Consider the following 26,588-nt stretch of genomic DNA (forward strand, 5'->3'; position numbering starts at 1 on the left):
GCAGGTGCTGGATTTTAAAGGCTCATCTGAAGCGCGCCCGCCGCCCTCTGCTGCTAGTTCAGTGAAGTGCACCAGGCTGAGATTGTGCTGACACACAAGGTGCCATTTCACATTATTAGAAGCAAGAGGCCCATACAGAGTATTTTAGCAGCTAATGCCCAGCTTGTCTAAAAGACATAGATTTTACCACAAATGTGGGAATAAACTGAAGCTGAATAGATTTAAACATGAAGTGGATGGGAGCAGCTCATGGAAGAGTTGTTCCCAGAACAGTTTCAGAGATGCCTGCCATATACTCTCTGTTAGATGTAGAAGTGGCACCACAGCAGACAGGGTATGTTTGGTTGTAATTCATTCTCCTTCTTTTGTTTTCAGGAATAAAAGGGATCCCCCAGCCCTCAGCTTTTATACCTACTGCTGAAAGTAATTCTTTTCAACCACAAGTGAAAACTCTGCCATCTCCTGTTGATGCTAAGCAGCAGCTGCAGCGTAAGATCCAGAAGAAGCAGCAAGAACAGAAACTGCAGTCTCCTTTGCCAGGAGAGTCCCCAGTAAAAAAAACAGAGGGCGCTGCAACCAACGGTGTGACCAGTATATCTAATGGAAGTCCTGCCATCCTGTCCCCTCCACCTATTGGCATTGTTGTGGCTGCTGTCCCCAGCCCCATACCGGTAATGCTCTCCAGCAATTCTCTAGAGAATCCACCCTATGAAAAGTTTGTACATTGCCAGTAACTAAGCAGTGGTGTCAGTGGATTAGGACAATTTCCATTCAAAGGCTTGGGTGCCTTGATGTGTTATAGCACATTAGTTACAGGTTGATACAGAGGCAGCAGAATTCTGATCATGTAACATAGGCCAAGTTCATCTTTGAAGTCATTAAAGTGAGCCTTGACATGAAGTTTAACCAGATGAGAGAGCTGACACCAGTTGTGTGGGTCACTGAGGCCCTAATATGGAATCTAAATTGCTTTTCATTGGCCTAGTGCATTTAGTGACAGGTACAATTTTGTTTTGAATGAATGTCTGTAGTACAGAACATTTTTGTCTTTCAGCCTTATAAACTTGGGCTAGGGAGTACAGGAACGTTATTTGGTGTTAAGATGTTGGCTGTACTGCTCATTTTGATAGGTAAGCCAGTTTTTCTGCCTGATAGTGCGTTTGTATTTAACTCACTTTTGAAACCTTAACAATGATCAGTATTTTGAACACATCCTCTCCTCTTTAGCCTTTATGTCAGTCTTTTTGTCCCAGGTGGTGAAGAATTGTATGAGAATGACCCTTTCATTAGCAAAAGAGCAGACTAGTGTATACACCAGTGCCTCATGCCGTAAAAATAGGAGACATATGTCTGTCTACCAATCCTTAGGCAGAGAAATAGAAATTGCCTTGGACAAGTAGAAGAGCTTATTTTGTTTCAAACTGATATTCACTAGCTTTGGTGTATTGAGCTATGTTGTCTTTCCACCTTTGAAATGCCTGGGGCTGAGGTCATGTGTGGCCTTGGGGACCTCTGGCTTTGTTACCACACCTTTCCTTTTTCTCTCTTTACAGGTGCCAAGAACCAGGCAGTTGGTGACTTCTCCAAGTCCTATGGGATCGTCTGATAGCAAGGTCCTGCCGCTCAACGTTCAGGTGGTCACTCAGCACATGCAATCAGTCAAGCAGCCACCAAAGACTCCCCAGAACGTTCCCGCTAGCCCTGTTGGTGACCGCTCTGCCCGGCATCGCTACCCGCAGATCTTACCCAAGCCAGCAAACACCAGTGCTCTCACCATCCGCTCTCCCACCACGGTGCTATTTACCAGTAGCCCAATCAAGACTGTTGTGCCAGCTCCACACGTGAATTCCTTAAACGTGGTGAAAATGACAGCAATATCTCTCGCCCCGAGCAGCAGTAGCGTGCCCGTCAAACAGACGCCTTCAGTTAGCACTAGTGCAGGAGCAGTGGAGGAAGGGAGGACTGGTCCACAGATCAAAAACGGATCTGTTGTTTCACTTCAGTCTCCAGGATCCAAGCCTAGCACTGCTGCAGCTACACCTGCAGTCAAGATCAAAACAGAACCAGAAGCATTGCTGGATGAGAACTCTGCACAGGGCCAAGAGAGTTCTGACGTGTCTAAATCCATAAAGGCAACCCCTGACCTGCCTCCTGCACAGCTGATTAATTTTGAGGTTGCAGCCTTGAAGGTTTCAACGGATGATGTCATGGAGCTAAAACCAGGTAAGGGCTGTGATCAGGAAGCTGAAGAAGCAGGGACCAAATATAAGACACAGTCTGATGAAATCACACCAGTTTCTTCAGCAGGCAATAATCAAAGCACTCTTAAGCTCACAGTTGCCAGTCAAAACTTGTCCAGCACCAGCATCAATTCACCTCCTACTGGTGAGTCTATGATTAAAGACAAAACATGCACTAAAAGTCCAAGAAAGCGACAACCTTCCACACTTCAGGATTCCCAGTTACCACCTGTAAAGAAACCACTAGTGGAGCAGTTTGCAACTGGTAATGCTGTGGAGGGTCAAAAAGCTAACAACGTTAAGAAGGCTCTGAAGGTTGGATCAATAGCTAACAGTGACAATACAGCAACACTTGCTCAAGTTCCCATCAAGGTACCCGTGACAGTACCTGTACCTCCTACAGCTGCTGCAAACTTAGCAACAGACCTTTCTTTGAGCACCAATTTAAATACCTGTGATCCTGCTTTAGAACAACAGCTTGCATCAGCATCATCTCCAGATATAAAAGTAAAATTGGAAGGAAACTTGTTTATCATAGAAAATGATTCAAAATCTGATGGCAGCTTTAACCCAAATACATGGCACCATATCACCAAAACCTCTGATTTTGCATCTGTGAACTGTGATCAGCAGCAAGATATCAGTGTTATGAGTATTGCTGGGCACTCTGGCTCTAGTGACTTACAGGAGTCGGCGTGGGAGCCGGTGCACTGCGAAGGTATGCAGCAGGATGTGTACAGCCAGCAGTTACAGAGCCAGATCCAGGACTCCTTGGATCAAATACAAGCACAGTCTTCAAATCAGTTACCTCTGCAGTCTGAGCTGAAAGAGTTTGAGCATACAGTCCCTCAGTCAAATGAAAACTTCTTTTCGTTTGATGATGACCTTACGCAGGACAGCATCGTGGAGGAGCTGGTGCTCATGGAGGAGCAAATGTCCATGAATAATTCCCATCCTTACAGTGGTTGTCTAGGAATGGCACTTCAGAGTCAGGCTGCAGCTCAAGGAGCTCCCGTATCATCTCATCCAAGCAGCACGCACTTTTACCATTCGATCCATAACAACAGCACTCCAATTCACACTCCCACGCCCACTCCCACCCCAACTCCCACTCCCACCCCAACTCCAACACCCACCTCCGAAATGATTGCTGGATCTCAGAACATGTCTCGAGAGAGCCCTTGCTCGAGGCTGGCTCAGACGACTCCTGTAGACAGTGCCCTCGGAAGCAGCCGGCACACGCCCATTGGCACGCCCCATTCCAACTGCAGCAGCAGTGTCCCTCCGAGTCCTGTGGAATGCCGAAACCCATTTGCATTTACTCCCATCAGCTCTAGCATGGCTTACCACGATGCCAGCATCATATCAAGTAGCCCTGTGAAGCCAATGCAGCGGCCTATGGCTACCCATCCTGACAAAACCAAGCTGGAGTGGATGAATAACGGCTACAGTGGGGTTGGCAATTCCTCAGTTGCCAATCATGGCATCCTCACAAGCTACCAGGAGCTGGTGGAAGATCGCTTCAGGAAACCTCACGCTTTTGCAGTTCCTGGCCAGTCGTACCAGTCTCAGCCGCGCCACCACGACACTCACTTCGGTCGTGTGACTCCTGTTTCACCTGTGCAGCACCAGGCAGCCCCTGTCAGTAGCACTACCAAGCAGGAGGGCTTTGCTGTTCCTGCTCCTTTGGACAACAAAGGAACTGGTTCATCTCTCAACAACAGTCTGAGATGCCGGAGTGTGAGCCCTGCTGTCCATCGCCAGCGTAATCTCAGTGGAAGCACTGTTTACCCTGTGTCAAATATACCACGTTCTAATGTGACACCTTTTGGAAGTCCAGTGACTCCTGAAGTTCACAACGTATTTGCTAATATCCATGCAGACACCAGTGCCAATAACATAGCACAGAGAAGCCAGTCAGTCCCGTTGACTGTGATGATGCAGACGGCCTTCCCGTCTCTTCAGAAACAAACAAACACTAAAAAAATAACCAGTGTGTTGTTAAACAAACTTGATTCTGATAGTGATGATGCAGTGAGAGGTTTGGGAATGAACAACATGCCCTCAAATTACACAGCCAGGATGAATCTCACTCAGATTTTGGAGACATCCAGCGCTTTTCCTAGTGCCAACCCACAAAGTATGATCAATTCCAGCACTTCAGTTTATGAATTCCAAACACCAAATTACCTCACAAAAAATAGCAGCACCGATCAGATCAGTTTTTCTTCTGGAGATAACCAAGCACAATCAGACATCGGAGAGCAGCAATTAGATTTTAGCAGCACTGTAAAAGACCTTTTAGGGGAGGACAGTCTGCCAACAAACCAGCAGCTGGTGAATCAGGTGGCGTCAGATCTCAATAACGTTGCATCTGTCTTTCCCAGCGACATCAGGTTGTCTTCCGAGCTCTCAGGCAGCATTAACGATCTGAACACTTTAGACACAAATCTACTGTTTGATCCAGGTCGTCAGCAGGGACAAGATGATGATGCTACACTGGAGGAATTAAAAAATGACCCCTTGTTTCAACAAATCTGCAATGAATCCATTAACTCAATGACTGCATCAGGTTTTGAGTGGATGGAGAGTAAGGATCATCCTGCTGTTGAAATGTTGGGTTAATCTTGTTTTATAATATGTATGTAGCACACTGTATCTAAAAGACAGACGTATTGTATTTGTCTTAATGGAAGTGCCTCCCGCAGCAGAAACACTTGCTATGTATTGTGGCATTTTTAAAAAAGTTTGCTGTACCTGTTGCTCATTCTTCAGTAAGGAAAAGGCAGTCTTACCAATTTTAAACAAATCTCTGAAGGTGATGGGCTATCAAAGAGCCAGTATTAAAATTTGAATTTTGGAGTGTTTCCCATTCAACATTTCTTGTTCTAGCAAATAAAGAAGTGGTTAATGGCAGCCAGTGATGACAGCTATGGTTGATGCTTTGGGAGGGTTTTAATTCAAGCTTGTTAGTAGGCTTTCCATACTTTGTATTGGTTGTTACTTCTTAGTAGGTGATCTTTACTGACCTTTGTCATCCAGGTTTGAAATGCAGGTAGGTAATGTGGTGGGGAGTGGGTACAAGTGGACCAGGTGACATGCAGATGCCTGATCATTGTGTAGCTGTCTGGAGCACTGCTCAATGGTGAACTTCATGAAATCTCTGTAGCACTGGTGCCATTGGCATCTCCAGTAAAACACAGAGATGGGAAAAGCTAACAGGAATGATCAAGGAAAAAGATGCACTAAATTTTTTTATTTAAGAGAAATAAATCTATGTAGTTATTTTATCCATTAATATTCAAGACATACTTGATATTTTAGTTCTCATGTCAATGTTTTTATATTAGGTAAAATTAATGCAAAAAGATTTTGAGCACTGAGATTTAATCTAGGCATAACCCCCATATATTAAAGCGATAGGTACTGTGTATCAATGCTAGAGAAGGAACATGCTATTTTCCCTCTTTTTTTCTTTTTTTTTTAATAGAGAGCTGCTGGAGCTCATTAAAATACTGTTTCTAAAAGCTCCTTTTTTTTTAAGTTTGCTCTTTCCTAACCTAGTGGAGGGCATAGGAAGGTGTTATTTTTTTTTGTTTCAGTAGGTTGAGCCTTTCTGTCTTTCTTGCTCCCCCTCTTTCTCTCAAACAAAAGATTATTAAAATATTAGAAAGTGTGGTTAATCTAAAAATATTTCATATAGAGCCATAATACTGCCAGGCACTTTACAGATAAACAGTAAGACATTTGATCATTCTTTTGGTAAAACTTCTTTTGAAAGTACTTACTGTTTTAGAAGCCTGAATTCAGTTTTCAAAAGTGATTTGACAGGGTTGATGAACCTGTTTTTTTTTTTTAAAGGAAAAAAATGCTGCCTCTCTGGAAAATGAGAATTAGACTTCTGTCTCACTGGTTCACTCAAACCAAAAAGACCTTTTATTTTATCAGCATGGCATACATGGATCTCTAATGGTCAAAAGGGAGAGGTATTTACCCAGCTATGCCTTGATGCTAGAAAGAGGACTTGCAGAGGCAGATTTTTACAAAAGAAGTGGTGCACTGAGTATGCTACAATACTGTCCCTTAAGCCTAGTATAAAATGGATTACCTTCCTGTTACCTGACACAAAGCAGAAAATAGAGCAGGAAGAATTTTCTTCTTTTGCATTTCTTTGATGAGTGGTCATAAATTTACAAAGGGGGAGGTTCAGTAACCCCCCCCTAGATTTCTCTAAGGGGAAGATGCTCAGATTTTTCATGTGATTAGTGTTTTTCTTTAAGTGACTTGGTGGTCTTCTGTTTCTTTAGTTTTTGTAAATGACTTGAGATCCCAGTACTGGTCAACTTTTTTGGCCGTGCTGATTCAATTTGTGCTGCTGCATTGGCACTGGAGGTGCTGGTATATCATGGCTTCTCTTGCCCTTCCCCCAGTTCATCACCAGTTTATGGCTTCTTCTGGAAGGACGAACAGGTGTGCCAAGTAATAGCACCTTGTGGGGGCCTGATTTCACTGTGCTTGCATCAGAAGTTTTGCCACTTCAGCAGGATCAAACCTGGGAAGTTCTGATCCCTCCTTGAAGCACAAGGATGTTGATTTGCTTTAAGACCTAGTGACTCTTCCAAGGTGATGGGGAGGAGACTAAAAGCTGCATAGTAACCTTCTGCTTGTTGTCCTGCCAGGTGTCTGTCAGTAAGACTTGAACCATTTTTCTCCTAGACTGAAGTTGCTGCAGGCAGGGCTTGAATCCTGTACTTGCCCATGGCCTTTTGAGAGGATGTGTTGAACAGCCTCTCACCCTGGTAGGAGGATGGGTCTGAGAGACACTCAGCACCTTTTTGTTTCTGTTCCTGACCCTGTGTGAAGTGCCAGCACTACTGTGAATAGGTGAAATCTGCTTCGATGAAGGGGGAGGGTCCTTCCAGCTCAGCTCTTGTGTGATGCTGTGACTCAGTGGCAGCTGCGGGAGGAGCTGCCCGGGTGCTGCAGCAGCCCTCGTCCCACGGTGGGCTGGCCTCACCTCGGGTCTCAGACACTGACAGAGGAGCGCCTGGGGCAAGGAAGGTTTAGCCTAACTGCTAGTTTTTTTAAGATTTCTCACAAAAGCAAAAGTAGATTTAAAGTTGATGCATTCTAAATTATGCAGCCATCACCAAAGGTTTTTAAAAGTGCGTTTAAAATTCTCTTTTAAATGCAGCATTACATTGGGCCTAACATGTGACTTAATTAGCAGAAATATTCTATAATCAGTGGGTTTAAAGCAAATATATGTTTAATTTTAAAAGTATTAAATTTGATAAGAATTGTTTCAAGTAAAATCCAAGGCACAGGCACAGCTTTGTACATTGGTATGTATCATTCTAGAGATGTTTGTGTGTTGGTGTTATAATTAATGTTAGGTCCCTGTACTTAGTGCTAGTTAGTTCTTTATGATACATTGAGACAGAGCACTACTGCACACCAAAGTATGCAATACCCAAAGGAAAATTCTGTGATCCTAACAAATGGAAGCCTGTCTTTGTCAGATACTCCAAAACTTTGAATTTGAGACAGTTCTGACCCCTTGTTTACATTATTGGCTTCCTACTAACATAAGAAATAAATTATTTTGATAGCAGTTTTTGCTAAAGTATACAAACTAGTGAATTTGTACCCTGTGTACAGTATTGCAGCAAACACTTTAAATTTGATTGCTTGGTTAGTCCAGCAAACTTTCTGGGTTCATATATTGCACTAAAATTCTGTTGAACCTGTGGCAGGCACATTCCTTAGGATAAATGCAACAAATACGGCCCACAGATTTAAAAAAAAAAGGCAAAATGAAAAAAAAAAAACTTTTTAATGTGTTTCATTATTAAAAGGCAAAATGTCATTAAAAGTGACAGGTGAAATTGTCTTATGTAGCAATGTGCATTGATCTCAATGAGATATTTCTATTTTTGATTCTCTTACATGAGAATATTGCAGCAGGAAAAATTAAGTTTAGTTTGCTTCACCATGTTAATACATGATCACAAAACGTGCATGAGTGTTAATGACTTAATCTTGTACAGTACTAGATATATTCCTGTAACCACTTTTATTTTTTCTATTCTTTTGCTGTATTGAAGCTGGTTCAGTGTTAACCAGGTGAGCATAGTTATTCACAAGTTATTTACTTTTTTATGTTAACTAATTCAGCTTAGTTATTGTTGAATATGTTCCTTTCTTGGATTATTTTTTATTGTTCTGGTGTTGAAAAACATTTTGCATCATTTTATCATGATAAGAATTCATGAAGTAAATAATTTGCAAATAATTGCAATAAGCACTGACTTCCGAACTGAAAAGAAGGAAAGCGTTTCTTGTGCAGTGCATCTGAGGATCATATAATAGTCTTGTACTATACTGTGCTTTATTTACTGCACCATAAGGAAAGAAAAATCCCTGTTCCACATTTTCATTTAGTGCAGGAAATCCAGTTTCTCCCCTCTTCCCCAGTGTTTTGTTGTCTGTTGTACTGCTGAAACTACAGTAGTTGAATATTGCAGTAGCATTTCAGTTATTTTTTTTATTGAAAGTGCTCAAAAATTGTTTTTTAAATGTTTTCAAAAACAATAAAAACATTTTGTATTAAAATTATTTCTGGAGTTTTTTCTTTATATGGAAAATGTGCTTTAGGTCTGGCCTAAAATACAGAACTTTGTAGTTTGTGCAATGACAGAGGACAGGTGCCCAGTTGAACCTTGCTGCAATTGCTGAGCCCATTAAAGCTGAGTGTGAAGGTGAATCTTCCTCACTGGGGTGCCTTTGTCAGACTTAGTCCAAGTGTTGGTTTCTTGCCTGGGTGTCAGCTCTTGCAGTTGTGACATACAACATCCCATTGCTGGTGTTGCCATCCACTGTATTGGTGCTTGCCTGGTTCTGCTTTCCATATTTATGAGGCACTCTTACAAGATAGTGTTAGGGTGGCTTTGGTCTATGGAGTCCTGTATTTGGATTGTAAAATGGCATGTAAATCCATCAGTGTGCCTAGCACAGTCTATGTGAACAGGATGGAAAGGCATTGCCACAGAGCAGGAACTGGCTACAGAAAAATGAGAGAGGATGAATATTCAGGTTTTCATGCCAAAGAGATGGCACTTGTTCAGACTTAGACTACATCCCAGACTACTGAGGTGCTGAGATGAGCTGGCAGGTCACAAGATTTGATGTTTGCACAAATCCCTTAGGCTCATCAGCAAAGAAAAAGAATTATCACAGAGACATAAGACAAAATAAATGAAAGAGAATCAGAAAGATACAAATTTTAACATATCATGGGAGGAAATACTATTAATATATCTCACTGCATTCTAAACATGCTTTACAAAGAGTTCTCAATGAACAATTGACAGACACCCTTTATGTTCCACAGTCATAAAAAATGCAAATTAAAAACTCCCAAGGTATGAGATGGAATATAATGTAGAAGATAATTGAAGGATACTTGAGAAATTGCTGATTCACCTGAAGTAATAATGGGTTTTAATTGTAACCTTTCAGCTGTAAATTTGAAAGAATTTGTCTTAATGGTTGGTAAAAAGGATCGAAAAATCCTTTTAAAACAAACAAATCTCTGAATGGAAATGTCCTAACAGGAAAGATTTAAGAAGGTAGAAATCTTGGAACTGATGTCATGAGCTTTGTAGATTTAAAATTATTAGATGCTTATGTGCTTAATAAAGACATCCAGAGGAAGTCCAAACAATTGCTTTGAAATATTCTCACATCTCCAGAAATACCAGTCTGTATGTGTGAAGGCAGCTGGTATTCCAGTAAACAGAATTCCACCTCTGGGGTTAGGGATTGCTGTGTCAAATGAGGCAGTGGTTCATGTAGTCCATACAGTGTCTCTGGCAACTGATACCTCTTCTCTAGAGCAGACCTGCATTATTACGTGGTCACAGAATAAATGGCTCTTTGGAAACTGTTCTAGACTCAAGACACAGAAGCTCCATCTGAAGTTAGAGTTAACCAATGCTTGGATCTTGCTGCTCTCCTCCCTCTCTTAAGAATGGTACAAGTTAAGCTTGGATAAGGAGACAAAACTGAAGAAAAATATATAGTGAGGCTTACAAACTGGAGCAACACTGGGAAGTTATTCCAAACTTAAGGAAGGAGCAGGGACCTGACTGTAAGCTTAAGATGTTTCTGAGTTGGGATCCACAAAATAGTTAACAATTAACCTGAATGTGCCCAGGCCTGGGCTATGCTGTCCTTGTGCTTTGTGCCCTGTGTTTGTCTCTGGCTGCAGGAAACCTTGGCCAGGTAGCCATAACAGAGGAGCTGCAGGCAGCTCCCACTCAGTGCTGGCAGTGATGCCACTTGTGTGTCCTTGCCTTTTATCTGAAAGTGCAGCTGGAAGTTCTCATGTGAACATCCTTTCTGTTGACCTTTGAAGTAGTGAGCAGAGGTTGTTTTCTGGTAGGAAAATCCTGTAAAAACTCAAATAAGGTGGCCTTCCATGGGCAAGATGTGTGTGTGGATTGGAGGCCCATTCTGTGCTGCACAGTTGGGGGATCTGAAGGGATGTGAGACTGTACTGTCCTCTCTTTGTAGTGCTCACTCCAGCAAATGGCATTTTAAGCATTACTTCACAGGATCAGAGTGCCTTTGTTACTGCTTTTTTAACAAACCAACACCTTCTAGTGCATAGTTAACATTACCTGATGAAATTGCAAATCTTTCTGTTTCTTTTGTTTTTCTTACCCAACTTGTTAAAAAAAGAGAAAGGGGTAACATAGAAACTCAGAACTCAGATTAATTAAGTCAGAAGTGAACTGAGGACATGGAAAAAATTATTTAGAAAGCATTTAGTGCTAAAAAGACAGCTGTTGCAGATTACAGTGTTTAAATACCCCAAATAAAAGACTGTCTTGATATAATGCAGAATACATAACTGAATTATTTTAGTTCATGATAGGTCATAACATTTCTGCCATGTGCTTTGGATATGTAGGAAATATCCTACTGGTGATGTAAGTACTTGAAATGTGTTGGAACATTTGCATATCTATTCTCCAATGGCTTTGTCGTGCCTCTTCCTGAGTCTGTTCTTCCTGGGCCTGCCTACCCTTTTTCTATATCTGGTAATACCTCAGCTCTGAAATCATTTAAACGCTCCATTTTTGTCCCTGTGGCTCATCTTTTCTCTGCTGTCAACTTCCTTTTAAATAAACTGCTTTTATATGGATTATGATAAGTTATGTATCATTGGAACTTTGCCTATCCACACTATCTAATTAGATGATGCCTATTAGAATAAAATTTCAGTGGATCTCAGGCTGCTGGTTCAAGTAATTTTAGCAGTATCTACTGATCCAAAGCATAGGCTGCTGTTTGTGCAGGAGGGCTTTGAGTCAAATGTTAAAATTGTACTTGGAAAATTGGCCCAAGGACTGAAATGAGCCTCAGCAGCTTGTGAGCTTCATTTTAACCTACCTATGTATACAAGGGGCCACTTTTTGATGGAACTGTTTTTAAAGTTGTGTATATATTATCCCAAATAAGCTAAATATGCTTTTAAAGCCTTCATATATGGTGAAGGTAGGAAGAAGAAGATACATAGGAAGCTGGAAATACATTTTTATTTCTTCAGGGGTTGATAGACTTATGTTCACTTATTAACTTGTTGGTAGTGGCTTTTTGTGATGACTAAACAGAACAGGGCATTACCTGACTGCTGCTGGAGCTGAGTCCATCTGTAGCCTCAGGTTTTTGAAGCACTGTGTGGAGGAGGTAGCTAGTGGGGATCAAGAGAGGTTGTCCCTGCAGCCTTCCTCAGGTAGCCAACCTACCCATGGCTTCAAATCAGTACTTCTCAACACACTTACTCAGAGAGCTATTGGGCTCTCTTTTTGCAAATATTCTTCTTTTGTTTCTAGTATGGAGGGGAAACACAGCACTGTAACTTATCCTACATTATAAATTAACTGATAAGGACTTGGTCATCTCCTTTCCCTATCAAGAATACCTTGAGTGTTCTATTTGCCTGCTCTGTATCAGTACTTCAAAAGGACACTTGTTCCAAGGGCTATGATAATCATTTCCCAGAGGGATCATGCCCAAATCCTCCTTGCTCTGAGACAAGAAGAGGCATTTTGAAATGTGTTGTTTAAAAAGCTGTGTATAAGCAATGAATAATTCTGACTGAAAAAAAAATCTCCTTGATTCTATTTCAAATTGCTTTGAAAAATTAAAACTGTCTTTCCTGCTACATATGTATAGATGATTCTCTACATATGTAGAGAATGATGATGAAGTGCCTGTGTCTAAGAGGCCCTGCTCAAAGGGTCTTGGTTCTTGCACCAAAAGCATAACTAAAATCTGCTATGACAAGGATTAATTGTGGACAGCAAAACTAACACAGGGGCCTAAAATGGCTGTCTCTGAAAAAGCAAAATAGCAGATCTCAGTGCTTACTAATAAGGAATTGCTGGAGACCTGTTATGAATTATCTGAGATGAACTTTTTATCAAAAACAGTAGCTGTATAATAATAGGAGGATATTTGCATTTCCCTTTGCTTTTGGCAGAGGTAAAACTCTAATCATTAATAAATATCATTTTACAGCATGCACAGCTTTACATTCTTGTCAGTCAAGCCTGGTTTTTAGGAGTACCTTCTTGTAGGATTACTTTCTATGCCAGCCAGACCTGAAGATACGTGGACATTTCTTGGATGGTGTGCTATTAAGTGTAGTTTGGTATTATCAGTAATTAATTCCCAGTGACAAAACTTTCAAGATCATTGGAAGCCAGTCAGTGGACCAAGGATAGCACATTGAAAATCTGTGTACTCAAAAGTATTTGAACATTAAAAACACCTCAGAAGTAATTCAAACCAACTAATAACAGCAATTATTTACTATTCCCATTTTCCTAATGATATAAGAGAGAAACATTATAAGAAGGAGCATCTTGTATGAAACTGAGATGTGAGAAGATGGGACTGCATTAGTGATGCTCACACACCATATCAGAACACAGCTTCTCCTGGTCTTAGCAATGTTTTAGGCACTGGCAAAGAGGATATAGCACATACTACTTCATACACATATGGAAAAGGATACTCTCAAGGTATTTAAAGAAGAAAAGCCCAAATATGTAATCCCTGGAAAGTTCTTACTTGTCTAACATTGCCATAACATGCGTTGAGCTGTTAGCAAAAATACCCATAAGTAGTGTGTTAAACATGGGATCACTGGTGGATAATTAATCTGGGAGCAGTTGGCTGGAGCTCATCACTTCAGGGTTTCTGTTCTGGCAGCTCTCCTCCCCCTCAAGCTGAAAATAGAGAGAAAAAGATGACATCTGAGTCGTGGTGATTCAGACAAGTGTTTACCATTTCATTCAAATGCATATGCACAAAATGAGTATGACATTCCACCTCCACTATAGTTGCTCTTCCTACTATGCAGGTTTGCTCATCAAGACAGAGATCTTTCCAAAAGAAATTGCTTGTAAACTGTTATACAAGTCACAAAAATTAGGAAAAACATTTTTTATATCTTTCTCTTCTACCCTGTGAGAGTTGGAGAGCTCAGCATCTTTCCTGGGAGGCAGGGAAGAAGGGAGCTGGCCCAGAGCAGGTGTTGGTACCTGGGGAACACAGGCCCACGCTTGGAGAGCAGTGTGAAATTTTGTCTGCAGGTTGTCCTGGAAAGGAGCTACTTGAGGAGAGAATTTCTGGTTCACATCTGGTCTGTCCCTAGGTGATGGTCACACCTTGCTGTCATCCTGCAGGAGCAAATAGAGCTGCAGGGCTTGAGACTGCTGGAGGCAGTGGCTTGGCTGCAGGCAAAGCACATGTCTCCAAACAAGGATATGTTGCTTTTAAGGGAAAGAAGAAAAGCTAAGGAAAACAGAACCTGTGACTTTGGAGAACTGAGAGTGAAAAGGAGTAGGAAGGGGCTGATGAAAACCTGCAAATGAGCTAAAAGCAGCCCAGTTGCAATGCAATGCAGAGACAGCTGCCAGCCTGGAGTGACTACCAGACTGAAGAACTTGCCTACAAAATATAAATATAAGCCTTCATGTTTGGATCAGTTTTGCATCTCGTTGTCATGGTGTTTGAAATCAGTATTAATTGCCAGGATCTGGCCTGCATTTAACAGTAAAGCCAACAAGAATGTTAAGTCTTGGGCTCTTAACTACATCTCTGCATTAGTCTCTTTACTGAGACATTGCCTTAATAGTAAGAAATTGAGATTATTAGACTGCCAATAGGTGTTTACTTCTCTTAGTCATAGCAATGACTCATGACCAATATAATGTTTTTCTATTCATTCCCTGTTGTACACAGTTTTCCATTTACCTATCACTGTGACATTGTGAGTGGTTCGTAGCATTTTCTATTGTATGACTCAGTAGAACAAAAGACAATAGGACAAAAATCTGTTTCTGCCATTTGCATCTGGGTTTTTTTGTTGTTGTTGTTTTGTTTTGTTTTTATTTGTGGGGTTTTTTGGTTTTTTTTTGTTTTGGTTTGGTTTTTTGGGAGTGGTTTGTTGGGTTTTTGTTTGTTTGTTTGGGTTTTTTGTTTTGTTTTGTTTAGTTGCAGTTAAAATTACTTCTATTCCTTTGGTTTAAAGGAAGACCAGCAAAGATAATGTATCCAGTTTGATTTAAAATCCTCTGTAGCAAAAGTGTATCCTACATTTAATAAGTTAAAACATACTTTCCTCTTACTTGATGTCCTAGCTTTTATCACTTAACCATCACTATAGTTAACATATATTCTTAAGTCAAAGGCTATTGTGATAATCCTTTGGAATTCTGAAACAAATGTCCTTTATCCACATAATTTCCTCCTTTAAAAGCAAACACTGCTCTGTTGAGTTTTTTCTCAAAGTAATTCAGTATTATGGTGTACAGATTCTCTTTGGCCTAGGAAAAGCATTTATGATAAAGAAAGACACAAACCATATTAGCATAAATGTATATAAAATTCAAACCACAAATTGGATCTATGAGGATGAATGCCTTCAGCTTAGAGATGGAATTTTTTTAAAACTTTGTAAATTTTTGATCTTTCATGGGACTGAAGGTTAATTTAGGTGGCAAGAGAAGTCAAATTTGTTACCAGATAAGAACTCACTATTGGGATGGACTAATGAGATAAAATATTAACAGATTTTTAATGGTATGGGTATACAAAGTGTTCCATTGCACTTAGATGATCCAAATTCAGGTTATTCTCTGCAACTGAAAATCAATTATTTGCTTTCAGAATATCTCTCTTTCACTAACAGTTTGTAATAACATAACACCATAAAATATTAAATGCTGGAGATATATATCTAACATAAGAACTGAATGTTTGTTAACAAACATATTGTGGTTTATGTTCCCTTATTTTTAAGTAAAAGAATAATTTGGGTGAAGTGATAGATATCTTGCTGGAATATTGGAGATAACTATTGATCCTACTGAAAATGCACATAGACCTTACCTTAATATATGGATGCCTCTGGGTATCAAACCCAGAAACACAAGTTCTGTGTTTCAGATGTGTTCATAGCAGGTCATCTGTTTATGGATTTGGGCATTGACTAACTAACTCCTATTCTCAGTCAGTGGTCTTTCCACACAAAAAATGAGTCAGGGCTGTGTTACTCTGCTACTTAAAAAATGTAATATAACAAAATGAGTATGTTAATGTCCTGTTGTAAGTTTCAAAAGGGCATTATTTTAAATTTCAAAGTTATTGAAATTACACAGTACTTAAAATTTAATGTTTGAGTTTTGATGTCCTACAGAAAAGCCCAACAAATAATGCACTAATAAAATATTCACAATTAAGCCTTTATTAAACAGGGCTTTGGGATGCTTTTCTTATAGCCCTTACTGTACAGAAAAGCTGAGACTGAGACTGCAGAAAGGCAGGCAGATAGTGACAATAATGTGTAGTAAGATATTTATAGGGAGAAAGAAAAGAATACTTTTAATAGACTACAATTATGAAAAAAAAATTAACAAAAAACCTCAGCTGTGAGCTTTTGGGGCTCTAATCCTTTTTCTTTGACTTGCTTTTTACACTCTAGCAGAGTATGAGACAGCACTGCAAAACCTAGTGTTGGTGTTTGACAGCCACAAACCCACATGCTTTTTCTAGCAACCTGTAACAACAATTTACTAATCATCATTATAGTCAATCCCAGAAAAACCTGGACCTGGAAGTCATGCCTGCTGTAACTTAGGCAGATTTTCCTTCCTTGGCTGTTACTTAGAAACTTCAATTGGGACACACCTCTAAACTTGTGCTGGAAGACTGATGTAGGCAAAGCTGAGCCAAAGGAATTGGAAACTTTGGGTGTCCAGAGGGTCTATTCAGAAACAGAAGAGGGCTGTTTATTTTGAAATACCCAAAAACTTTTCTGGGTCTTATTTTCCAAACTGTCTTGGTTGGTCTTACAACACACATTGTTTCCCCAAGTAAATCTACCAATTCATGAATCCACTTTCCCAAATGCCACTTTGTCTGTTTGTAAGACACTCACCTGAATTTTCATAGCTAACACCCTACACTGATTTTGGGACACGCACAAACTGATGTTGATACTGAGATTGCATTTCCTTGGAGCATCTGGTTGGCCTCTGGAAGGAGAATGAGTGTGTGTGCTAATGGGCACAGGTTTGCCTGAGTCTTTCTGAGGAGGTGTTACCTGCGTGTTCTGTGGTCTGCTTGGGGCACAGTCCAAAGAGCTGAGCCTGCGTCTGTGTTTGTTTTGGAAAGGGGAGAGTTTCTCATCAGATGATGATGGCAGAAATAGGTCACCCAGGGCGTGAGGGGCCAGGTTGGATCAGTTGAAAGGTGATCAAAGACCCTGATTCCTTGCCAGTACAGGTGCTGCTACATTTGTTTGTAGTTAGTGACCAGTGATTTTCAGTATGTATATCCTAAGGGGGAGGTATGTTCTCTGCACTCCCAGACTGTGCAGTGCCTGGAGGAGTTTGGCCTAGGCTAGTAGTAAGGCTTATGGTTACAAAGCTCAAACTAAACCATTGTATTTACAGCTTTTTCAGCACAGCTCTTGCTGTTGTCCTCTGCCTGCTGGAAAGGTGGATGGTCAGGGAGAGATTCCTGAGGGATTGAGTCACAGGCTTGCGTGGGGGGCAAGCAGGTTTTTTTCTCAATAAAAGTCTTGACAACCCCATTGTTTTGATTTCAGACATAGTTTTTACCGTTTATTTTTTTCTGTTCCTCTGGTATTCTCCTCACTTGGATGTTATGTCAGGTCATCTCCTCACACAGCTGGGACTTCCTCTCAGAGCACCCTGGAAGGCAGCACTGCCTCATCCTGGTGGGGAAAGTCCTTTTTTCCTCTCAGTTTTCCCTAAATTTTTGCTATTTCAGGTTCCCTGAATATGAGGGGTTAGGCAAGAGCTCCATGGCTTGGGCCTGGCCCTCAGAGGTGCAAAAATAATCTCAAGCTGCAGCAGGAGAGGTTTAAGTTAGACATTCGGAAGAATCATAAAAAGGGTGATTAGATACTGCCCAGGGAGGTTGGTAGAGTCACCGTCCCTGGAGGTGTTTAAGGAAAGACTGGTCACTTGGTACCATGTTTTAGTTGACACGATGGCGTTCGATCGTAGGTTGTACCCGATGATCTTAGGAGTCTTTCTCAACATAATCGATTCTGTGATTCTGGAAAGAAAGACCTCGACAGCGTAAAACACCAGGAAAATTTTTAGAAAGGCGGCTTTATCCCGCCGCGGCCCTGGGTAGGGCTGCCGAGGAGGGCAGGGCGGAGCACGGCGCGGCTCCCACGGCGCCCTGAGGGGCGTTGGGGCTGAGGGCGGCGGCCACGCGCCCCCTCAGGCTGCCCGCGCGGCGCGTGTCTCCAGGCGGGGCGCGGAGCGAGAGCCAATCGGAAGGCGCCGCCGGGACCCGGGTGGGCGTGGCCGAGACTCCGCGCGCCAATCAGACGATGGGGAGAGGCGCGGGGCGGAGCCTGGGGCCGGCGCAGGGCGGGGCCCTGGGCGGGGCGTAGGTAAACACGGCGGCGGGGGGCGCGCGCCGTGCGGCCATGGCGGCGTCTCCTGCGGAGGTGCTCGGGCTGCCGGGCGAGGAGGTGAGCGAGGCCCTGGGCCGCCCCCCGCGCCTCTCGCTGCCCTCTCCGCGGAGCCGGGCGGCGGCTTCTCCGCGGGGCTGAACCCCCTGCGGGGCGGCTATTCCCTGCGGACCTGCCGCCGTGTGGCGCGGGGCGGGGGAGCGGGGTGAGGTGATGAGGGGGGTTCCGGCGGGATCGGCGCCCCGGTGCCGGCTGCCCTGAGCCCCGGCCCGCCGTAAGGTGGCGGCTGCCGCGCCGTCTAGCACCGGCATTCCTGGCTTCTCCCATTGGAAGCTGTGGAGCCTCCTCTATGGACGAGGGATCCGCGTGCGCTCGCAACTTCCTCGTGACGGAGTGAAGCGGGATTTCTTCTCCCCCCACCTCTCTCTTCCCGGTACCGGAGAATCGCGCCTTTGTTCCGGGCTTTGCCACAGGCGGTGTGACAGAGCCGTGCGTGGATTAGAGCGGTGCCTGAGCCAAGGGGCTCATCCTAGCATTGCCATTAGCGGGAGTGTGAAAACCTGTCTTCGCGTCGGTGTTTTTTTGCAATAAATCCGTGGGTGACTGAAAGTGACTCCTGCAGTGGCCTCTGTCCTCAGGTCGTAGTTCCTGAGCACGTGGGTCTTTGGAAGGTGGCTGTGGCTGTACCTGTTACAGGGTGTAAGTGACAGACAGGTGGGGGTGGCTGTTGCATTGTAACCGAGGCTTGTGCGTGGGCCGGAATATTGTGGAACTTTATCAAGAAGAAGGAGAGTCAGGGTTTTTTTTAAATTGCAGATGCAGGAAGACTAAAAGCAGTACCTCTGAAAGCTGTTTGGTGACCTGTGTGAAATGTCAGTAATGTTGTCTTTGAGCCAACAGGATATTTTACCAAGATTGTCTTTGATCAGGTCTTTTTTGTGTTCAGGCAGTGATGAGCTCTGTGTCAGTGCGTACTTGTTGCATCCATAATAGGAATTCGGTTTGTTAAAGCTCTAAAATACTTTTCCTTTTCTTGTTAGCATAGCTCTCTTTCTCAAGTTGTGCTTTATTTCTGGAGAAGTAACTTAAAAAGCTCTTGAATTGCTTTTTTTTCTTTATATTTGAATTACCTAGGATTTCTAATACAAAATTAGCACTCCATACTGCAAGGGTTGCATAACACTTCCTATTGCAAGATCCTGTTTTCATTTGCTGGTAACTTTCTGAGGCTATGTAGTTGTACTAAAAGATTCCATGCCTTAGGCTCTCTACTTTTACATTGTTAAGCTTTGTTCAGTTTAGCTGCTTTGTAGCCTCCATTGCTATGGTGAAAATGTTTTGAAATCTGCTTTAAATTTAACAATTCTGATCTTCCCTCACTCTTTTTGAGCATAAATATGTTCCTTTGGAACTGGGGGAAGGGGGGAAAAAGCATGTACAAAATCTATTAGATCAAACTTCTTCTGTAATCCAAAAGCTTAGCCAAACTTTTTCAAGTGACATATGTGAAAAGCACAGTTTGTTTATGCTCAGAGACTTTAATATTCAGTGAGTACATACTGATTTGTGTGTAAAGAGTGTGTAAAGTTATCTTCATAGTTTTTGTGTGAGATTCTGCATGCCCAAATGACCAAACAAATGATCTTAGGGTTATAAGAAAACTGCTCTGCTAGCTGCTCTTGCCTAGGATACAAGAATGGAAAATTCTTTTGTCTTAACAGAGTTTAAGTCTGGAGATTGTGTACATAGAAGCACAAGAAAAACACGGTCAGAAATCCAAGTCATATTGAAAGTATCATCAAGGACTTTTCTGTTGTCCCCCCCACGTTGTTTTGCAGCCTTGTCATAGTTTGTCTGCACGCCGCTGCTTTCCCAGGGCTGCTCTGGGGCCTGTTCTGCAAGATGGATTTGCTTTGGGTGTAAATCAGAATTGTCTAACAAAAGAAAGCAATGTTATCTGCAAAACCTCTTGTTGCAGCTTTTGGATATGATCCTGTGGTAAATATAATAATTATAAATAAATTGTCATTCAGGAAGGCACGTGAGGAGAACTTGGTGTAATTTTTGAGGCAGTTGAATGCAGTATTAGTGTGGATTCCATCACAGCTCAGGTTAGGCATTTATGACAGATTTCTTTGTTAATGGTGTAATAATCACTTGGATTCATTAAAGGATTGCTAATATGATGTTGCTGACACAAAAAGAAGCTGAGATAAAAAAGAACATGTAATTGAGTTTATTGTGTATACAGTGGGTTTGTGTATATGCTGTATGTAAGTTGAGTTGCAGTGCCTGAATCTAGCAGGTGCAGTTTTCCTTAATTTCTCTGGTTCAGTTTTTCTTCTGTCAAAGTATCCTGTCACCCACAGGACTTAAGGCTTAGTTGAATATTGAAATAATGAGCACTAGTAAGGTCAACATGGAAAAAACAATAGTTCTGTATTCAGAGCAAGGTCTTAGCAGTAGAAATCTCAGATGGGATGGAAATAAGAACATCATGTTGCTTTTTATCACCCTAGTAACTTTTTTTAAAGGGGAAAGGAACGCGATAAAATGTACTTCCTCCTTCCCAGCAGGCCGGACTGCTCTCGCAGCGCTCTCTGCCGCAGGCTCCCTGGAGCCATGGGGGAGCGTTCCCTGCTGCAGCCTGCGGCGTGCCCGTGCTGGGCGAGCCCCTGCCCTGCCCTGCCCTGCCCGCTCGGGGTGCATCTTCCTCTGAATGCAGGGCAGCTGTTGGTTCGCACCCACAGGAGCCCGCTGACAGTGCTGCTGCTGCTTGCCTTTGTCACTCCAGGGTTTTGGAAGAGGGGCTTTTCGAGTTAGTGTGGGGTTATCGACAGAGAACCCACCTCAGGCTCACTCGACTAGTGTTTGTCCGATGTAGGGGATGGCTGAGAATAGGTTTGTGATTGCAGTAGCCCCTCAGAATGATACTTGACCTCATGGCAGGACATTCCTACAAAGGCGGTTGCCATGAGGGTCAAGAGGAGGATGACTCCAACGTTTCAGGTTTCTTTGAAAGTACAAAACTTTCAAGTTGTTAAGACTTGGATTTCTGTAGGTTAATCACTTTGATCAAGCATTTTCTAACGAGGTATTCACTTCCATTTACTGTGTTTTTGTGACAATTGACTGCAGTACTAAATACAGTATTTTCTATCCGTAATTGTGGAATGCTCTTTCAAAGATTGAAGGAAGAATTATTGGTCTCTTGGCCAATGCATTGTTATTTCTTTGGTTACAGAAGGAATAATTTTTTTTCCAGTGGTTCGATGTGTTAAAAATGTAATTTTTAGAGAGTTGTCTGGTATCTATTTCTGTTTTCTATTATAATACCTGCTTGCACTGTAGGGCTTTAGAATGACATTCAATAAAACAACACTGATTGTCTATATACATGTGTTACACAGTTTAATGTACAGATGTCTGTGTGTCAGCTTCCTACACTCCCAGCCTGAATCAAGGACTTCTTATTTTGTTGAGCTCTTTTTATGTTGCCCAGATAACATTCTGAGTTAGATAGGTTTTTAGATCTTTTGTATCTATTATGTGCAGTTGCTTTCAGGGATGAAACTAGAAATGGGAACTTCTCACAGGCAAAAATACACTTCTACGTGCATGCATTTGCCATTTCAGCTTGCTCAGTCACTTGAGACCTGTCCTGTGTAGAACAAGCATTCTTGTTTACTGCAGGTTGCCTAAGATTTCTCATAGGCATATGGTATTTCATTCTGGAAAGCTTTAGATGTATTATTATGTTCCTTTAGGACCTACTGCTGGAGTAGGTTGTTTGTGGTTATTTAGCTTGTAGTTGGTGAGCTGAATGTCCAGGATACATGGTTTGTCTTCTCAGCTTCTGCACACCTTACCCCACAACTCTTCCCATATTGCTGAAGGTGATGCTGATGAGTAGAAACATTTCAGACATGACTTCAGAGACTGGCATGGACTAATCTTTTGGATTGCCTCTGACAAAACCAGTAATGTTGTTTGGCTCCTTTGTGCCTGAGCTGGAGCAGCCCCGTGCTTCCATTCCTGTTCAAAGCCTATGGTCTCCCCAGTGCCTCTGTACAAGGTATATGCTATATCTGACTGTTCTTATACAGGCACTCAGACAGAAAAACAGACATTCATGTCTCTGGGCTTTAGAAAGGCTCTCAGTTTTTTTCTAGGCTGTGAAGGACTTTACCATTGCAAGGCTTGGCCTAGGATCCCACATATCTTGATTAGTTGAGACTCTTGTAGAAATAGTGAAGCTTGCTGGCCTGTAGTCTTGAGAGGTTTCCTGATTTTGTTAGGAGTTTGCTTGCATTTTTTTGAACAGCAGTGTAATTTGTGTGGATCTGGTGGTTCCCAGAAGCTATTTTATGTCCCTCTGTTTGTTTTGTGTTGGTTTTTTAAAGCCTTTCCTTTACACGGAACTAATAAACACTGAGTGGGACTGTTATGGATACTGGGTTGCACATAGTGAAAAACTGTTTGGGGATTGGTTGGGGGGGTTTTGGATTTTTTAAAATTCTGTTGACAAATTGGGAACTCCATTAGTGGACTTCTGTTGTCTTGAATCCCTTCTTTAATTTGTAGTCAAATGCAGCTGTTAAATACAATCTGTAGTAACAGCCAGCATTTCTTAATGGATGAGACTTTTGTATTTATGAGCACAAAATGCTCACATGGTACAATTAAATTCTTCTAGTGAATTCCTAAGACTGATCTGTAACTGATGGAGGAAGTTAATGACTTTCATTCTGTTTAAAAGACCAATTAATGTAGTTTTGTAATAGGAATCTTTGTGAATCTAAAACTGTTTTGAAATTTCTTCAAAGAAAAATGGTTCAACTCTGTTGGTCACTATAGAGGGGACAGTGTTCTCTGGGCTGTGAAGCAATGGTCAGATGGGAAAGTCTCCTTCCCATTTTCCATCTCCTGGTGAAATGAAGTAATGATGCCAAAAAGGACTTGCTATCATTTGGATGTCACCTAACATCTATGGCTGCCTCTCTTGAGAGGTCTGATTATTGCAGGAAGTTCTTTTCTCCACCTGAGGCTCCCCATTCTGTGGGAAATGCTTTCTTTCAAATGAGTACTCTATGCAGACATGATATGAATCTTAGGAAAGCTTTAATATATAGTTCCTGATATTGCCAGAATCTTTAAAGCTGATGCTGCTGTACTGTTTTATTGTTGTAATAAGCTTTGGTGCTCTTATCTTGGCTTCAGTGGTAGTTGATTCTTGACCTATCTAACAGGAACAAAAGAATAACAGGATGTTATTGCCTAGAGGAATTGTTTACTACCAAGTGTTCCCTGTTAGACCACTCAGTCATTTTTATATTGGCTTCCTCAAAAAAAAGCTATCTAGTAGTCCAGCAGATACTACCATTTTATGTTTTACATTAAATTAACCATCCTGGCTTTGGCTATAGTCATCAGCATGTCACCATTTCTTGATCTGTGCCTTTTTTCTCACTCTTTCTTCCTGCTCATATTTGTCTTCTTCTGCTCTCTCTTGGACTTCTGTCACTAAGGCAGGACTCATTCTCTCAGTTGTCTTTGGTGTTATTTTCCTACCATGTGAATTTGGAAAGTATGGGGTGAGGATGAACAGTTTGTTAATAGCTGTCCTTTGTAATTATTGACTGGAAATGACTGTAAGCCAGGCAAGACCATTCCAGTCTCAAGGTTGTGAACAAGTTTTGAACTCCTTATAAGGTTGAAATTTCTTTCCAAGTCCTGTTTTTGTGTCCAAAATGAACAGTTCAAGAATGCCTCATCTTGATGTATATTCATTGAACATAGGTAGTTTTGTAGTGACTTTTGTGGAATGAAACTGTCTTTTTCTGCAAGTGCCACTTGATTAGTTTGACACTTGTTTTGCTACTCTGAGAATACATTGTATTATTATTAAAAATTATTATTTTAAGGCATACATAAAAAGGATTTCTGTTTTATTATCTGTTCAAAGAATCACAGGCTGGAAAGCATTGCCTTTAAAGCTTTAGGTTACTGATTGTCAGCATACTGGCTCAGAAACCTTCTATTTCATCCCTTGTTACACAGTAACAAGGGATGAAATAACATCTCTTAGTAAATAGATTCATTATTAGAGATGGTGAAAATGGTGTGGTTTAGTAGTCCCAGCTATTTTGACTAGCATCTTGAACATGTACTTTATTGTTAATCATATTAGTATATTCTAAAGTAATGATAAAACCAGGAAGTTGATAATAAGATAACTATCTTGCTGACTCAGCTCGGAAAAGGATGTTTTGTCTCACTTAATCAGACCAAGACGTTTTGAATAGCTTAGTCTCTGTACTGTGTCTTAACCTTATTCCCCTACCCTCTAACTTTAAAATACTATATAACCTCTAAAAACAATTTAAGCCTGAATTTGTTGAGAGGAGCCTAACAGATACAGACTGTGTGTAGCCACTCCCTGGCAGATTCAGTAGTTTAAACAATATTTCTTCTATTCACTGTTTTTACCTGATTCATGTTGGATTACTTACATTCTCAGAGGGAACAGCTTAACAGTTCAGTTTTGACATTATTATATTCTTTTTTTGTTTGTTTTTCTGCCTCCAGCCTCTGGAATGGCTGGCAGTCAGAAGTTGTCAAAAGAAGCTGAAGGTCCTTGTTCCGTCTGTACAAACAATCCCTGTGCAAGGCTGTGCCCAGAGCTGCTGCCTTTGAGGGCTGTTGTGTGCATGTCTGTGTTACAGAGCAGCTGGGTACAAGGGCACTAAACCTGGACAACTCCCTGTGTGTGCAAAGCAGCTGAGAATGCTCAGCTTCCTTAGCTGTACAGGCAGGATAAATTCAGATTGACCCATTCAGGTTAGTGTCAGGACTGCAGAAGCTTGGGTAGACATTTATAACCAGGAAGAGACTCTTGAGGAGATAAATTGGTCTGAGAGAGCAGTCTCTTAGGTAAACAGCAGGGCTGCTAGGCATTGCTGGTGTGTTCCTGTTTACTGGCTAGGTGCCTGTCCCCTCCTCTGCCACCAGAACCACTGGAAGCATGGCAGTGGTGTAAAAGAGTAGCAAGGCAAGCTTGAAAGTGTCTGTAGTCATATGGAAGAGTAAAGGTACAGGCTGCAGCCTGTGTATTTTTTGGACTACAAAACCACTCATGTTGCAGCTGCAGTGAATCTACAGGAGTTACTGATCCACAGTTTCTTGTATGTGGCTCTGAAGGAGGCAAATAAATATCTCCTGGGCAAAGGTGAATGAAGAGGATGAGGTTCAAAAATTGCCTTTCAAACCATGAAATTTTGATTTTGAATCTGTTCCCGGTGGATGCCAGAATCAGGTATCCAATGCTTTGTCTCCATGCAGAGCTTGCATGGCCTAATTTTTGTGTGCATGAAATGAGCTTCAAAAGGTCCTGGAGCTCTTTGACTGTTCAGTGCTTTGTGGGATCAGTGTATTTGTGGCAGCTTTTTTCAGCTGTGGCAGCAGTTGCTCAGTAATTCTGCCATCAGTGAGTGAGGAGGAGAGGTTGTAGGGTCACAGGGCTGTATCCTGTCAGCAGGCTTTGCCTCCTCAGGATGTGTGGGGTCACACCACAGTGGCTCCTTCCACTGTCAGGCCCTTCTGCCTGTGTTTGGATCAGGCTGGCTGAATTTCCCCTGATGCTCATTGCACGCTGGCCTGACCAGAGAACGGGGAACCTCCTATGTTGCGATTGTGTATTGCCCTTGCATGTTGGAAAGGAAGAAGTGGACCCTTCAGTGTCACCTATCAGTTTAAAAAAACCAACAAGGGGTGTGGTGGCTTTTGGCAGTGAGAGTGGTTAGTTGAAAAAGCGAAAGTGAAAATGGAGATCTGTTGGGAACATTGTTGTGAACAATTAAGGAATTTTAAAATTGTTTCTGTTAATCTAGAAAGGTATTTCTACCTTTTCATACCTTCATGGTGGTTTGGTTAGTTGTTCTGCTCAGCTAACTAAAATGCTGTAGCTGTCCTAGTTTGGCACTGACCCCAAATAAATAATAGCCTTTCTTTCAGCAAGGCATGTTTCAATCAACCTTCAGCATGTCAGCATTGGGTTTGTGGCTTCTAGTTTCCTGAGGCTATGTGCAAAGCAATTTGTCTTTCTGTAAAATAGCTTTCATATCTCTATTATGATACAAGTAAACAAACCATGTGATTAAGCCAACTTTAAAATCTCAGGAGCGTGGATCCTATTCTGGGATCACCCCTGTGTGGACTATACTGATGCACTATTAAGGCTGTCTCTGGGATGCCTGTGCCCAAAAGCATCTAATTGTCTTTGCTTTTCTCATGCTTGAATAATGGAGCAAATCTCG

At 41.8% G+C, this 26,588-nt stretch overlaps 2 protein-coding genes across 2 annotated transcripts in view; both read left to right on the forward strand.

Moving 5' to 3' along the window:
• Nucleotides 1-8,858, forward strand: part of RFX7 (regulatory factor X7) — a 49,443-nt gene extending 40,585 nt beyond the window's left edge. The window contains exons 8-9 of the mRNA XM_036389575.1: nt 376-671; nt 1,554-8,858. Of these exons, the coding sequence (XP_036245468.1) occupies nt 376-671; nt 1,554-4,865 (3,608 nt within the window). The 3' untranslated portion in view covers nt 4,866-8,858. The remainder of the gene's footprint in view (nt 1-375; nt 672-1,553) is intronic.
• Nucleotides 8,859-18,260: 9,402 nt separating this feature from the next.
• The window catches only part of NEDD4 (NEDD4 E3 ubiquitin protein ligase), a 51,597-nt gene continuing 43,269 nt past the window's right edge, over nt 18,261-26,588 (forward strand). Inside the window, exon 1 of the mRNA XM_036389611.1 lies at nt 18,261-18,333. Coding sequence (XP_036245504.1) covers nt 18,289-18,333 — 45 coding nt within the window. The 5' untranslated portion in view covers nt 18,261-18,288. The remainder of the gene's footprint in view (nt 18,334-26,588) is intronic.

The sequence above is a fragment of the Molothrus ater genome, chromosome 13 (assembly GCF_012460135.2).
Source record: "Molothrus ater isolate BHLD 08-10-18 breed brown headed cowbird chromosome 13, BPBGC_Mater_1.1, whole genome shotgun sequence".
In the NCBI taxonomy this organism is placed as follows: Eukaryota; Metazoa; Chordata; class Aves; order Passeriformes; family Icteridae; genus Molothrus; species Molothrus ater.